Here is a 15,693-nt window from a genome sequence, read left to right as displayed (position 1 = left end):
CCGTTGACCCATTATTATTATTTTAAAAAAAACCCCTTGGTTTAAAATGAGATTATAATCCAAGGTGTGCGTAGTTGATCACTGCATGTAAACGAAATAATTACAGTTCAATTTAAAGTGGGGTTAATAACATAAGAAGAGCCATGCTGGATCAGTCCAAGGGTCCATTTGTCCAGCACTCTGTTCACACAGTGGCCAACCAGCTGCCCATGGGAAATCCAAAAGCAGGACCTGAGTGCTATAGCATTTTCCTACCCATGTTCCCCAACAAAAGGGTATACGCAGTCTTACTGCCTCTGATACTGGAGCCATTGATAGCCTTCTCCAGAAATTTATCCAACCCCTTTTAAAGCCATCCAAATTGGTGGCTATCACCACATCTTGTGGTAGTGAATTCCAGAGTTTAACTATGTGCTGTGTGAAGAACTACTTACTTTTATCTGTCCTGAATCTGTCCTGAATCTCCCACCAATCAGCTTCATGGGATGACCCTGGGTTCTAATATTATGGGAAAGGGAGAAAAATGTCTCCCTAGCCACATTCTCCACACCATGCATACACCAATTTCATTAACTATAAAAGTTGACCACTCTATACTGTATACACTAGTTGTTGGTGAACATGGGTGGGAAGGTGCTATAGCACTCAGGTCCTGCTTGTGGATTTCCCATGGGCAGCTGGTTGGCCACTGTGTGCTGGACTAAATGGACCCTTGGTCTGACCCAGAATGGCTCTTCTTATGTTCTTATTTATAACATCTTCTGTATTTAAGAATATTCAGTGTCTCTTGTGCAGTTATTGTCATAGAGTAGCTGACTGGGAGAAAATGAAGAGATTATGGTAACAATACAAATTAAGGATTAAATCCTCAATTACCTGGGTATTATTATTATTATTATTATTATTATTATTATTATTATTATTATTATTATTGCATTTTTATACCACCCAATAGCCGAAGCTCCCTGGGCGGTTCACAAAAACTAAAACCATTCAAAATATAAAACAAACAGTATAAAAACATGATATAAAATACATATTAAAAACTGATTAAAAACATACCATACATGATTAAAACATCTTTAAAACATCCTTAAAACATCCTAAAAACATTCTAAAATTTCACTGGATAGGCCTGCCGGATTAGATCAGTCTTTATTGCTTTTTGAAATTCTAAAAGTCTGTTAAGTTATCAAATCTCCTCCACCAGGACATTCCACAGTTGGGGAGCAGCAAATGAGAACATTCTTCCCAGAGGACCTGAGTATGTGGGAACTCAATGGGACTTCCTCCTGACTAGACATGAAGGTTTGCATTTTAAGGAATTGTTGGCAAGAAAATGTTTTCTTGGAGATTTGAAACTTAACTCCAGAAGTAAGCTACTACTTTGTACTGTAGTCTTGCCATTTCTTCATAGGTGGCAGCAGAGTTAAGCTTTTCAGGCCACCATTATACTATATGTGATATCCCTAACTTATAATGTAATATATGAATTGTAAACAGAATATTAGCACAATAGTCAGATGTAAAGAAAGGGAAAAACATCATGTTTCATACATTATTTTTGATACAAACAATTATTTTAAAGCCTTGAATACAATACAAGGCAACACTTCCTTAGGTACCCTCAGGATGTACCAATATGGGCAGCATTTTCTCACCACGAGGTAGATAACAACTACAAAATTACTTTGAAATCTGCATTACTGAGGGCTGGTTCAGATATTTCTCATATTTACTCTTTCCAGTGATAATGGCTGTTCTTTAGCCATGGAAATCATGGTTTTACTCATGTAGCAATTTTCATGATCCTAGAGGCTGGAAAACAAACCTCTGAGACCACAAAAGTGGCCATGGTCAATATCCATTTGAACAGGCTGCAGGACTCTTGTTGGTAAAAACAATGTATTGGCAATTGGGCTGAATTTAAGGAATCGCTGTATTGGAACCTAAATGTTCCTGCTCTATGATTTTATTACACTTCTCCAAGCATGACTGAGTTCAAATGCATTTCTTAGAAAGGTAAGAATGACAGTCCATATAAATTGATCAAAGAGACATTTCAATATATTGTCATATATGTAAGAGAAAATACCACATTTAAAAATACATACTACAAAATAGGATATGACATGCTTCTGCCAACCCCACAATGTATTTAACTCACTAAGGCAAATTTTTTGTTTAGAATCATTTGCTCCACCAGTGATGATTCATTATGGAAGAGATGAGGTTGCATGTGGCTCCACATATGAGGAAACCACCAGAATTCATCCACGGACCCTAGTAATAGATCATCACCTTCATCTTCCTCTACAGTTCCTGCAGGAAGAAAGAAGTTATTAAAATAACTTGCCATAATATTTTTTAAAATCCCTGTACTAAGTACTGATAGAGAAAGCTGCAGCAACATGGCAATTCACCCACGTGTTTTTTAAAAACTGTCAATTTAATGAATAGGACGTGGATTCTTCCAGAGAGTTTAGGACTAATGCCCAGGAAACCAGCAGAAACTTGGCTGATGGGACTGCATTTCACCAGGCTGAGTTAGGCTAAAACAGGTGTGTTGAACATCTTGCAGCCTGAAGGCTGAATTCAGTTTTGGACCAAGCTCTTGGTGCTGCATTCCAGTGGTGGGTGGGGCCAACAGCAAAAGAGTGCAGGGGCAAAAACACAAAAATGGCAGCCTATTTTAGCTTAAAGCTCTTACTGTCAGTAACTAAGCCTTAGGAAAGGCATTTCAAACTTTAAGATTAGGGGGGAAACTACAACATCGTGGTTGGTGGGTGGGGGAAAGTTTGGGCCATGGGAACAAGATACAGCCATCTGGAGAACCCCAAAGGACTCCATTGGGACCCCAGGAAGCCCAGATTTGGCCCGTGAGGCTAAGGGTCCCAACATCTGGCTACAATGAGAATAGCAGTGGGTAAGCCCGAATGACTGGACTGTCATTCTGACTTGTAATGGACTGCTAGAGGGGTTGACTAGAGACTCAGTGGAGCCCAAGAAGCCAAATAGCATGTTTGGAGAGCAAGGGATCTAAATTATGTAGAAAACACATCCTTCCACATCCTTCACAGCTCTAGCCAGCATCCTCCCTGACTGAGCTGGCTGAGGTGGTCTCAAGTGTAGTGTTGGAGGATCAGAGGACGATGGTTCTAGGTTACTTTAACTTTCATGCTGAGGCTGTCTCTGGAGCGGCAGCTCGGGACTTCTTGGCCTCCATGATAATTATGGGGCTGAAACAGGGCACACCATTGATTTGGTTTTTGCTCCAAGCTCTGAGATGAGTAAGCTTAAAATTGGTGAGGTCCAAGTAACCCCATTGTCATATTCAGAACATTTCCTGGTGAAATTTGAACTCATGGCATTCCTTCCCTCCTGCAGGAGTGGGGGACCTATTTAGATAGTTTGCCCAATGAGACTGACAGAATCTGGTGGATTTCTGAATGCTCTTGGGCATTTTCCAGTGGAGAAAGCAGGTGATTCAGCTGAGACTTTAGCTTTCCTGTGGAAGAGTAAGATGTGGAGGGCCATCAACTTGATTGCACCTGCGTGTTGTGGAGCCTGCTCTGCTCCCTGAAACAGGCCATACATTGGCTAGAGTGCAAGTGGCAGAAGACTCCAAGAGAAGTTGATCAAGCACACTCTGGAGCACATAATTATGCCTATTGCATGATGGTGCGTGCAGCAAAGAAGGCTTATTTTGCTGCCTCCATTGCATCCTCAAGTAGTCGTCCAGTGGAGCTCTTTTGGGCCCTGGTGATTCATAGTGCCTTCTCCCACTCTGCTGGCTTGCCAACTATGGCCTCTCCTGGACAAGGATAACTTGGCCACAGTGGTACAGGCACTAGTAATGTCAAGACTAGATTACTGCAATGCACTCTATTTTGCACTCTGTTCAGATCCATTCCAATCAGGTTTCAGGCCTGGTTACGGAGCAGAAACAGCTTTGGTCCCCCTGGTTGATGACTTATGCTGGGGAATGAATGGGACGGGGGTGCAACCCTGTTGGTTCTCTTGGACCTATTAGTGGCTTTCAATACCATCCACTATGGTATCCTTCTGGATTGTTTATCTGGATTGGGCTTGGGAAGCATGGCTTTAAAGTGGTTCCGGTCCTTTCTGGAGGAGTGGTCTCAGAAGGTGGCGATGGAGGACTTCTATTCCACCCCATGGCCATTAGCCTGTGGGGTGCTGCAAGGTTCTATCTTGTCCCCCATGCTTTTTTACATCTACATGAAACCACTGGGGGAAGTCATCAGAAGGTTTGAGCTGAAGTGTCTTCAGTATGCAGATGATACTCAGCTCTATCTCTCGTTTCCAGCTGCACATCCCAGGGAGGCTGTGGAACTCTTGTACCAGTGTCTGGAGGCTGTTTTGGGATGGATTAGGGTGAACAAACTGAAACTTAATCCAGACAAGATGGAGGTACTGTAGATGGGGAAACCAACTACTTCGGATGGAGGTTTACAACTGGTCTTAGATGGGGTTGCACTCCCCCTAAAAGACCAAGTATGCAGTTTAGGAGTCCTCCTTGATTCTGAGCTAACTGGGGAAGCCCATGTGGCTGCGGTGCCCTGGTGTGCATTCTACTAGCTTAGGCTGGTATGCCAGCTGCAGTCCTATCTGGATAGGGCAGACTAGTCACATCCAGGCTGGACTACTGTAATGTGCTGTACATGTGGCTGCCTTTGAAGATGGTTAAGAAATTTCAGCTGGTACAAAATGTGGCTGCCCATGAACTGGTGGGGGTGAAGTGATCTGATCACATAACACCTATACTGTGCCAGCTGCGCTGGCTACCTGTGTGTTTCCGAGCCCAATTCAAAGTGCTGGTTTTGACCTTTGAAGCCCTAAACTAATATCTCACTTTGGACTAGGGATGTTCCAAAGTGAGATATTAGTTAAACTACCTAATAATATTTTTTTTAATATATATATATATATATATATATATATATATATATATATATATATTTATAATGGTGCCAGTTCTGAGCCTTACAAATAAACAATCTATTCTTTTTATTTGATTTAGTTACTGAGACTTGAGATCCTGATTTGACGCTTTGTATATCCAGCCTCATACATTCAACTCCTGTCTTTCCAATGATATAACTTTTTTTCCCTGTCAGTGTACCATCCGCAACTCTTTTGTTATCTATGCTTTTCCCCACTCTTTCAGTCTGGGAAAAGCAGGTCATTTTAGAAAGGAAACAGCAGCTGAAATGATGCAGTAGCCTGCCTGGGATCATTAGATTTTAGGAGTTCATTAAAACCAATGACTTTGTCATTGAACAATATGGTCATTTCAGGGGTGAGCCAACATAAAGAGATCCGTTCTTGGTAATTATGTAGATGTACTCCTTTTCCATGCCATCAGAGAAGCTCAGATCTTGTTCTCACTGCAGCCATGATGCAAATTAGCTACTCCTTTCCCTGCTTCTCAGCATAGTCACTGAATAGACTATTGCTGGTGGTGAGACTACGTTAAACCACGCTGCTGGTACTTCTTGCATAATCTGATATTGATAGTTGTGGTGGTAGCATAGCCATTTCTCCCGCTCTAAATCTTCAGCCCTCCATTTATTTCTCTCTCTCTGAGCTTGCACCCCATTTCACCTATTGTTCTGCCCTCCCCCCCCCCATTGTTGGCCCCTTTTGCACGTATTTTATGCTCGATTGGTGCTGCTACATCCATGCACCTAAGCATCTTGCCAATTTGATATGCAAATTAAAAAACAAATGAACAGGGGCAATTTTTCCCATCCCACCGTAAGCCTATGCGGCAGGGTCTTGCTATTTACTGTTTTACTCTGTACAGCACCATGTACCTTGATGGTGCTATATAAATAAATAATAATAAATAATAATAACATGCCCCTCTCTTTTCTCCCCCATTAGGAACTAGTGGAGCATCTTCACTCTGTTGGCTCCTGTGGGTGAGGATAGAAAGGGGCAATCAGAGAAATTTTGGGAGGCAGGAATGAGAATTCCTCAACACAGTCCGCTTTTTAACCTTCCCTATAGGACCTAATGATCCATTCATTCCTATGAGGGTGGAAAAAGTCTCCTGAGGCTTGGCTTGGCATCATTCCAATTCATTAGGAATGAATTCTTTCAATTTCCACACCTGATAACTCAGGTAATTTCCAAGTTTATCCAAGGTGAGGTTTAGGTAGCTTGACCATTTCTACCTATAATTAAAGATATTCAGGGTATGATGGGTAACTTTGTTATTATAAAATTTATTAATAATGCTGATTTTTTTTAAAAATTAATGCCTTAGTGTTGCCAAACAATGATCCATCACTCCAAAAAAGAAAGATAATTGTAGATTAGTGCAATATTTAAAGTCATTTTGGCTGCAATGCCCTTGGCTGGGAGTAAGTTGCTTCTTAGTAGACATGCATAGACTACATTGTTAGAAATTGAAAATCAGGCCCACCAGCAATAACACATTGACATTTATTCATCTTGTGTGTCGGACTAGGACTGCGGAGACCCGTGTTCGAATCCCTGCTCAGATATGAAAGTCACTGAGTGACCTTGGGTGAGTCACACACTGAGCACTTCATGCCCCTGCCGTGGCTTGAATATTCAAAATGACAGCCATGGGGTTTCTTTCCACTGCCACGGCTGCCATTTTAAATATTTGAGCCATAACAGGGGCAGGCTGTAGCTTGTCATTATGTGTCAGCCTGTTGAGGGAGGGTTGTTGGGGGTGCTTGATGAGCAAACCCAGACACATGGGCTGTTTTAGGGTTAGGGATGCTTGTCAACCACCCCAACAACTGACCCTCACTGGGTTTGCATGTAACAACAAGCTATGATACATTCCACCATGGCTTGAATATTCAAAATAGCGGCCACGACAGTGACAACAAGCCCCACTAGGAAATTTCCCCATGTGGCTTCTCGCTACATGCAAACCTGCTTACTCTCAGCCTAACTTATCCTACAGGGTTGTTGTGAGGATAGGATGGGGAGGGTGAAACCATGTATGCTGCCTTGAGCTCCTTGGAGAAAAAGCAGGATATAAGTGCAAATAATAATTACTGTAGAAAGAAAACATGCAAAGATTAGTACCAAAGAATGAATGACAAAGCAAAATGAAATGAGATCAGAATGCTGATATAACTTTATTCCGGTTAAAAACAGAATTACGTTCCACTTGCTCCTAGGGATGTTGGAGAAATCTGCAATGGAACCAAATGAGTTCAGAGTTTTATGAATCCAACCTGTGGATTCTGCAGAGGACAGACTTTCCCCATTGGGTGGATACTGAGGACCATTTTTGTAAACTTTAATAATTTTGCACAAATTTCATCATATGCATTTTTTTAAAAAAAGGGGCCAATTTACACCATGTACATTTTGGGGGGGGATTTGTGCATTTTAGGGGAATTTGCACATTTTTGCATGTGCAAATTTGCACAAATTCGTATTTGTGCAAATGTGGAAACTTAAAAATCAACGAATTACATTGGTGGCCAAATGACAGAAGGAAAGGTGCCTGAAAAGCTGTGAAACACAAGCAACAGGGTTTCCCTCCACAATTTACACATCCCTACTTCTTGCATAATGGTTACACAAAATGAACAAGCATTCCAGGTAAAGATAGCTCTGTGGGTTTTTTTTGTGTGTAACATCACATGACATATGATAAATCTTCAGGAATGTGTTATAATCTACTTCACAAAATACACCAAAGGTTAGCCAAAACAGAGGAAGAATAATGTCAAAAGTCAAGGAGAAACTTCTGTGAAGAGTACAGGAAGAATTTCTGCCAATTGTTTTGCACTGGAAGGGCTGTGAATCTACCCTAGGCTAGTTATGAATCTTAAGCTGATTTTTTTTCTCTCATAAAATGTTACTGTATTTTGAAAGAAGGTTAACAAAAATAAAGGCAACAAAAAAAGAACATAAATAATAATCAAAATTACTCAAGAAACCAAAAGGAATTCTCTAATTATCAATCTTAGTCTATAACTGATATGGGTATGGAACACCTACAATAAAATGGTCCAAGTAAGAGCTCAATACCTTGTGATAAAGGGTTCTCACTAATAAAAGTAGTTCACAAATTAAAATATGGTACACATTGTACTGGATTTAAGATGGAAAAACTTGGACCATATCTACACTGTTGTAGCAATCTGTACAACTCTGTGATTCTACAGAGCAAAGATATCAAAGCTTCTACAATTCCCTTTGAACTCAAAGGGTCAAACTTTACAATTTAGGAGTTTGAACCTCAGGTGTGAAATATGTGTTAATGACATTTCAGACCAAAATTTTAAGAGAAATACCTTTTCAATAACATCTGTCTAGAATTTGCTGCTTTGGTTGGCAATTCCCAAAATGATACTTGGGACTCATCAACAAATTGCAAGAATCTTGTAGATGGATCATGAGACAGTGGAACTGCTGTACTACCAGAATGTCAGAATTATGACATTACAGTGTATAATACAACAGCCCTACAGGCAGATACAGCATGTTCAGGGTTTGAGTGCCAGTCTGCCTCATATTGTAAAATTCACAACATAAGGAAGAGTTGATTGATTTTCTAGTTTTATCCTCCCGAAGGAGGATTCCTTCTTCCCTCAGGCTCTAAGAGTTCTTCATTCTCATTTCATTTTGTTTTATAGCACAAAGCTGCAGTACCAACATCATTTTCACTTCCTGTGCACTGCAAGGACACTAACAGATTGAGAGTGATTTTACTGTGAGTTTTTCCCCGCCCCTCTTTCTTCAGTCTTACCTGTGTGGTAAAATTTCCCTGAAAATCCCAGGTTAAAAGTGAAATTTGTGATTTGAGCTCTCAAAAGGTTCTGAGTATCAAGCAGAGCCTGAAATAAACATAAATTAAAAATGCATCAGTGTATATGTAATATTTCCTTTTCTTTCTTTTAAACAGAATGTCCAGTCATTTTTCTCAGAGCAACTCATTTCCCATCATTCCAGCCCCAATACCCTGATAATTATACAAAAAAACAGTGGAGGAGAAAAGGGTCTCCTTTTTAAAGGAGGATACCTTTTGGATCACAGCCTTTTGTGTAAGAAGAGCATCTGAAGCTAACTATACAAAAGCTTATTCTGCACAAACTAGGATCTAATCTACAGAACTTGACATGATTATTTTGGGAACAGAATACTTTGGCTGTCAGCATAAACAGTATTACATAAATTTGGCATAATCATGCTGAAATATATGGATTGTTGCATTTGATCAGGAATGTAAAGGAGAGGGAGAGAGAAAACTTTGGCCAAAGAGAAGTTCAACAAGAATGAAGACATTCAGGCTTTTTGTATTTATTTATTTTATTGCATTATATCCTTCCTATTTTCCTTGAAAGAACCCAAGGCAGTTCATTTTATCCTCACAACAACAATCCTGTGAGGTAGGTTGGACTGAAAGTCTGTGACTGGCCCAAAGTCACTCAGTGAGCTTCCATGGCCGATTGGGACTAGAATCCGACTCCCAGTCCAACACTTTAGCCACTACACCACACTGACTCATGACCTAAAATATAGTTGTTGAATCCTTTATGTGAATCTTTCATGCGCCAAATGCCTAGAAGGCATTTGAAAAATAGCCAAACACTGCAATATTATTCATATTTACTTAGAAGTCCCGCTGAGTTCAATGAGACTTACGCCTAGATAGGTGTACAGACGAGTGCCGCCTAAATCAGTGTACCCCACAATGAAATAGTCCTTGAAGTGAAGTGATAATACAGCATGACAATGATTAGGCATCTTTCCTTCAGAAAAAGGACAGCTTAATCAGGTACAGCTGATTAAACGCACTCTGATCTACAGGGACTACCTGAGCTTTCTGGTCCAACAAGATAACTAAGCTCCATACCTGATCAACAATAGAAAGGATCCACCAGCTACTGGCACTTCTACTTTGCCTTGATTCAGTCTGACTTTTCATCCAGTCCACCATTATGTCCAGACAATGGTTTATAATTGAAATTGAAAAAAATGAGCTGGATGTCTCATGGCACCTCACTCTGAAGTACTTTCCCAAGGGTTTTATATAGAAGGCAAGCAGCAATGGAGATAAGAAAGAGCCTTGTGGAACAAGAGAGCTACTAAGATAAAGAGAAACAATGCCCCCCCTCCCACTACCTCCTAGACATGCTTGGCTAGGAAAGAACAGAGCAATTCCAAGACACTATCTGCCAATCCATACTAGATTTTCCAAGTGCCCCAGTAATATCAAGTGAACAATAATATGAAAACCCACTAACATTATTTCATTTCTATTTGTCCTGTCAATCTCCAGCTGAAGACATGGAGGTAAAAAGAAAAGTATCAGTAGAAGCCAGAACTGAATGGATTGAAAAAGACTGCATCATCTTTGATGCAGTGAGAAAATGTTCTTTGAGGAATTATCTCCATAAAACAATGGTTTCTTTAAAAGTTGTATAATAAATTTTGTATAGAGATCATTTCCTCCTTCTGCAAGGAGGCACTGGCAATTCCTACAACAATTGATTGGTTATTAAAAAGCAAGGGCAGTGTAATGGTGATCGAATGGCACTTTCTCATCTTTGTCATTTGGCTGTAGCTCCCGGAATCTATCTGAAAACTGCTATGGGCCAGGGGATCAAGGGGAACTGCAGCTAGCTAGAGTAAGGAAATCACAAACCCAGACCCTCTTGAACAAGTGAAAGTGTCTTTCTGCTCATGCTAGCCGTCAATGGATCAAAACCCCTAGTCCCAGTCAGGATGGACACGAGTCCAATAATCACATGGCTTCATCACTGATAATCTATTGTCCACAGCTAGGGGAGAACCAGGCTGAAACAGTTATATAAAATTCTACTGTACTTATTGGATTAAACATGAGATGGAACTGAAACATTATTTCCACTTCAACAACACGGACAAATGAGGCTGAGACAATTACCCTTAGTCACCAGAGCCTATGATTGAACTAGAATTTGAACCCAGATTCCCAACTTTGAGGTCCAATACTTTAGATCAGACAGCTATCAATTAAGTTTCACAATGGACACTATTAAAGATATGGTGTCCAATAGCCTCAGCTATTGGACAGTATAAAAATTAAATACATAAATAAAGGTTTGTTGCTGTGCCATGGGGCTCATCTACACCAAGCAGATATTCCACTATGAAAGTGGTATGAAAGCAGTATATAAAATGCAGGAGCCACATTGCTGCTTTATAGTGGTATTTTTTATGTTTGCCTGTCCTGTCTTTCACTGTACAACCACATCTTCATAAGTCTGTAGGCTCCTTAGCTTCCTGCAGTTCAATTAAAGCTCAGGGAAAGACATGAAGTAATTCCTCTGATAGGGCTTTTTTTTTTTAGCTCAGGAAGCACAGGCAGCTGGGGAGCCTGCAGAGCAATGGAGAGATGGGTTATAGAAATAAAACACACACTGCACCCTTAGCTGCGTTGCAGTGATTAGGAACACTCAAAAACCCTACAAAATTACATTATAAAATACCCTGAAAATGAGGCAGAACAATGGAAGCCTCTTTCATGGAAGGAAGAAAACTTTCAGGAAACTGGAGGATAGATTTTGGTATAGCACTAGTGGCGCCTCTTCCCTGGAGCTGAACCCAACGCTACTGACCACATACCTGCATTGTGGTGGATGCAAAATGGAGCCTAGCCTGCCAAAATAGTTCAGAGTGGGAGCACACCAAAAGGAAGGGAAAAAAGAAAGAAGCTGTGCTACAGCCCCTGCCAATGGTGAGTCCTACCTGTGAGAAACTTGAGAATTTCTCCTCCCCAGGAGAAATTTGGTGAAATTGTCTCTGCCCACAAATAGGGTAGAGAATTTTGAAAGGTGATATGTGCTCAACTGTACTTAAAACTCACAGAACTTTCAAAGTTTCCTGCAAGTACACTGACAACTGTTGGTGCCCATGACATATACCATATACTGCTTTCATACCACTTTCATAGTGCAATATCCTGCTTGGTGTAGTTGTGTCATGGGCCCCAACAGTTGTCAGTGCACTTCGGTACCACTATAAAGCAGTAGTGTAGAACCTGCTTTTTATATACCGCTTTCATAGTGGGATATGCTTCTTGGGCCATAGCTAGACTTAAGGTTTATCCCTGGATCGTCCAGGGGTCAAACCTGTTCATCTAGGTGACACACAGGGGATCCAGTGCTCAGGCAGGGGCGAACCCTGGATGTTCCCAGGATAAACCTTAGGTCTAGCTGTGGCCTTGGTGTAGATGAGCTTGTCCTAGCAATAAACATTGATCTAGATTTTGTTGAGTTGCAGGAAACTTTGAAAGTTCTGTGAATTTTAAGTACACTTGAGCACAGCCCTAGTTTTAAGCTATGTAATTCTCCTTAAAATCAGTAACAGTCATGCTGCCAGTGTCCTGCACAGCTCTTTGAACATTTACCAGGATAAAAAAAAGCAGACAGTAGCATCTCCACAGTAGGAGGATAATGCTCTCCTGCGAACTATTTTCTAGACAGACAAGCTGAGATAACATTTTGGTTGTCATGCCTATGATTATTTTCTGGGTTACTTGACATTTTACTCGTCATTTAGGTTCTAAAACCAAAATGTTAAAACTCATGAAAGATATACAGCAGCAGATGGTGGGGACAATTATGTGGTGTGTGTGTGTGTGTGTGTCTTAGAGAGCGTGGGCATGCTTTCATGTAGGAGCAGAAACTAGAACTTCATTTCTAAATCCTGTTTTGTATACTCAAGGTAAGCTGTTGAGAGTCTCTCTCTACTTTTTTGATGTTTGCCTTTATGTATAGCTCTTCTGAGTATTTCTTTGTATGAATAGAGCTATGTAAACATATTGGTTCAGAGAACTATACTTTATCCCTTGCTCAATGATAGCTGACTAGGTCTAAATAAACTTCTGTTATGCCAGCAATTCCATCTTGTGTTAGAGAATGAATCCACAGCCATTATATCAGCGAAGGAAAGAGATATGGGCACATGCAAAAGAAGAAAACTGTCAAAACGCCCTTCAAAGTTTTTCAGCAATTTAGCACAGACCATAAATAGTTTACAAAATACATAGGTAGAGTCAGGCTTTTACTTTTTTTGACAGTATTCAGCCATATCATGATATATTAGATCAAAAAGGAAATAAGTTGAAACAAAACCTGAAGACTTTGTCTACTGACACTACATAAATGCTTTGGATTTCCAAAATGATAAATGTCCTTTAAAGCTGACAGAATGAAAAGCATTAACGCTACTTTGTGTAACAAAGTAAAAACAGCAAAAAGGCATTTGCTTATTGTACAGTGGCCTCAGGAAACCATTAGTTCTGAGTCCTGCTTTCGATTAAAACAAGAATAGGGATTATCATCAGTTTTGAAAGCCTTTCCTGAGTTTCAATGGTTTAAGAAGTGCTGTACATTATGTGTATGCTGATTTACAAAGAACCCCATAATAAAGAGGTTATATTAAAGCAACAAAGAAATGTGCAAATTTCTGGAGAAAAGGAACCAACTAAGCCACTTTCAATAGATCCTCAGGCACTGTTGTTGTTTTGAAAGCCTTGAACAGTCCTAGTTATAGGTCCAGTTCTGCCTACAGACAATGATTTTATAATGGTTTTGATAATGTCTTTGATAATGTTGATACTTGATTATATGCAAGTTGGGATGCTGTCAGTTTTTAAACTTTGTTTAAAGGAATTTTATTGGGAGCTGCCTTAAGAGGGCACTTAGATCTAAAATCACAGGATATAAAATCAAATAAAATACATACATATAAGATGCCATATTCTGTACAATCCCACTAACCCAGAAACTGCATTGACTTTCTCTGAAAATCTCTGCAAAGAAACCAAGTAAAATTGAGTATATTGATAGTCCTAAGGAACAGTTCTAATGAAGCTCAACGTCTTATGGGCCCCCTCAATGACCTTTCTGACCACATCCTTTGCCGAACAGATCTCAAGGCAGCAAAAGACTCACTGGGAGTTGACATAAAAGTATTTATTTAGCTTCCAAAAGGCTTCGTTGCCAGGAGTCTCATTGGGATATAGGGCTTATGTGGGAAGAGTGAAAGTCAGAGAAAGTCATTGCAAGTATAAGATGATGCACATTGGGGCCAAAAACCCCAACTTCAAGCATAAACTGATGGGATCTGAGCTAGTGGTGACTGACTAAGAAAGAGATCTTGGGGTTGTGGTGGACCATGGGACATACTGACCATGGGACAAGATGGGAGTTGTAGTCCAATACCTTTGGAGGGCACCAGGTTGGGGAAGGGCTGCTCTAAACAAAAAAAGAGAAGTAGGTGGCCCTAAGTTGTTCATCATCAGTTTTCCACAGCCCCACAGTCACCTCTGCATATCATATTCACCTCTGCATATCATATTCACCTTACGGTTTATCTGCTTTAGAATGAAAATTTCACTTGCACTTTCTGCCTCCTTAGGAAGGATGTGATGTTAAGGCTTGTGAACTCCCGATTTCCCTGCTTTTTGGTGCTTGGTTGAAAACTGTAGAGCCTTAATGTTGCTTTGTAAACCGTAGGTTTTTTGTGTGAGATATAGATAGATGAGTTGGGAAAAGTGAAGAAAAGGGCAACCAAAATGATCAAGGGCCTGGAGCATCTACCCTGTAAGAGATGGTTACAACAACTGTGATTAGAAGGTGATTAGACAAATTCCTAGAGGAGAAAGCTATCAATAGGAGGGAATGGTATTAAAGGCAAAACTGAAGTACTTTGGCCACATAATGAGAAGACAGGATACCCTGGAGAAGAGGCTGATGCTAGGGAAAGTGGAAGGCAAAAGGAAGAGGGGCCGACCAAGGGCAAGATGGATGGATGATATTCTGACAGACTTGACCTTGGGGGAGCTGGGGGTGGCAACAGCTGACAGAAAGCTCTGGCGTGGGCTGGTCCATGAAGTCTCGAAGAGTCGGAAGCGACTGAACGAATAAACAACAAACTTCTAGTATCAGAGGCAGTATTCCTATATACACAAGTGGTGGAGGAACACAGGTAGGAGGGTGTTGCTCTACTCATATCCTGCTTATGGGTTTTCTGTGGGAGGGGACTGGCCACTGTATGAATAGAATGCTGGACTAGATGGACCCTTGGTCTGATCCAACATGACTCTTCTTATGTTTGGGTGTAAAAAATGACCCAGCAGTTCACCAGGAAGTGGAGGAACTGGCAGTGCGGATATAAGCTTCTCAGATCTTCTGGATGCTTGCTAGGATAATATCTCCAACTCTGGCTCCCATCCTAGGTGCTGGTCCTGGACATCAAATTGCACAAAACTAGCATGCACTCATTTATGTATTGGGATTTAGGCTTAATTTGAGCCATATGATTCCAATGACTAACAAAAAATTTTCTACTGCAAGATACCCAGAGGAGAGGGGCTAATTATGGTAAGGTAGGCCAAAGCTTTTAATTTATCTCTTACCAATTTTATTGAATAAAGCAATGCAATTAACAATGCTATCTTCAGGATTTTATCTGCTTTCCTGTTATTAGTTCTTTGGTACAGCTTCACCACCTTAGATGATTTCATTATCCTGCTGCTAACAGAGCAACAAACCATCAATTTCTTTTAATTAAAGGTTAAAAAAATTCTCAGGCCAATTAAAAGAAGAGAACTAGTAATCGCCCTGCTGCATCATATCTTTCCCCACCCCACATATATTCTGATGTATGATTTAAGATGGA

General features: G+C 40.5%; 1 protein-coding gene across 1 annotated transcript in view; it reads right to left on the bottom strand.

The window, feature by feature from the left end:
- Nucleotides 1-15,693, bottom strand: part of LOC134404740 (bifunctional heparan sulfate N-deacetylase/N-sulfotransferase 3) — a 76,179-nt gene that overhangs the window by 36,341 nt on the left and 24,145 nt on the right. The window contains exons 3-4 of the mRNA XM_063135610.1: nucleotides 8,771-8,858; nucleotides 2,168-2,322 (exon numbers count right to left, since the gene is read on the bottom strand). Of these exons, the coding sequence (XP_062991680.1) occupies nucleotides 2,168-2,322; nucleotides 8,771-8,858 (243 nt within the window). The remainder of the gene's footprint in view (nucleotides 1-2,167; nucleotides 2,323-8,770; nucleotides 8,859-15,693) is intronic.

The sequence above is a fragment of the Elgaria multicarinata genome, chromosome 10 (assembly GCF_023053635.1).
Source record: "Elgaria multicarinata webbii isolate HBS135686 ecotype San Diego chromosome 10, rElgMul1.1.pri, whole genome shotgun sequence".
NCBI lineage: Eukaryota > Metazoa > Chordata > Lepidosauria > Squamata > Anguidae > Elgaria > Elgaria multicarinata.
Note: the sequence above shows the minus strand (reverse complement) of the source record. Positions and strands in the feature narration are given on the sequence as shown.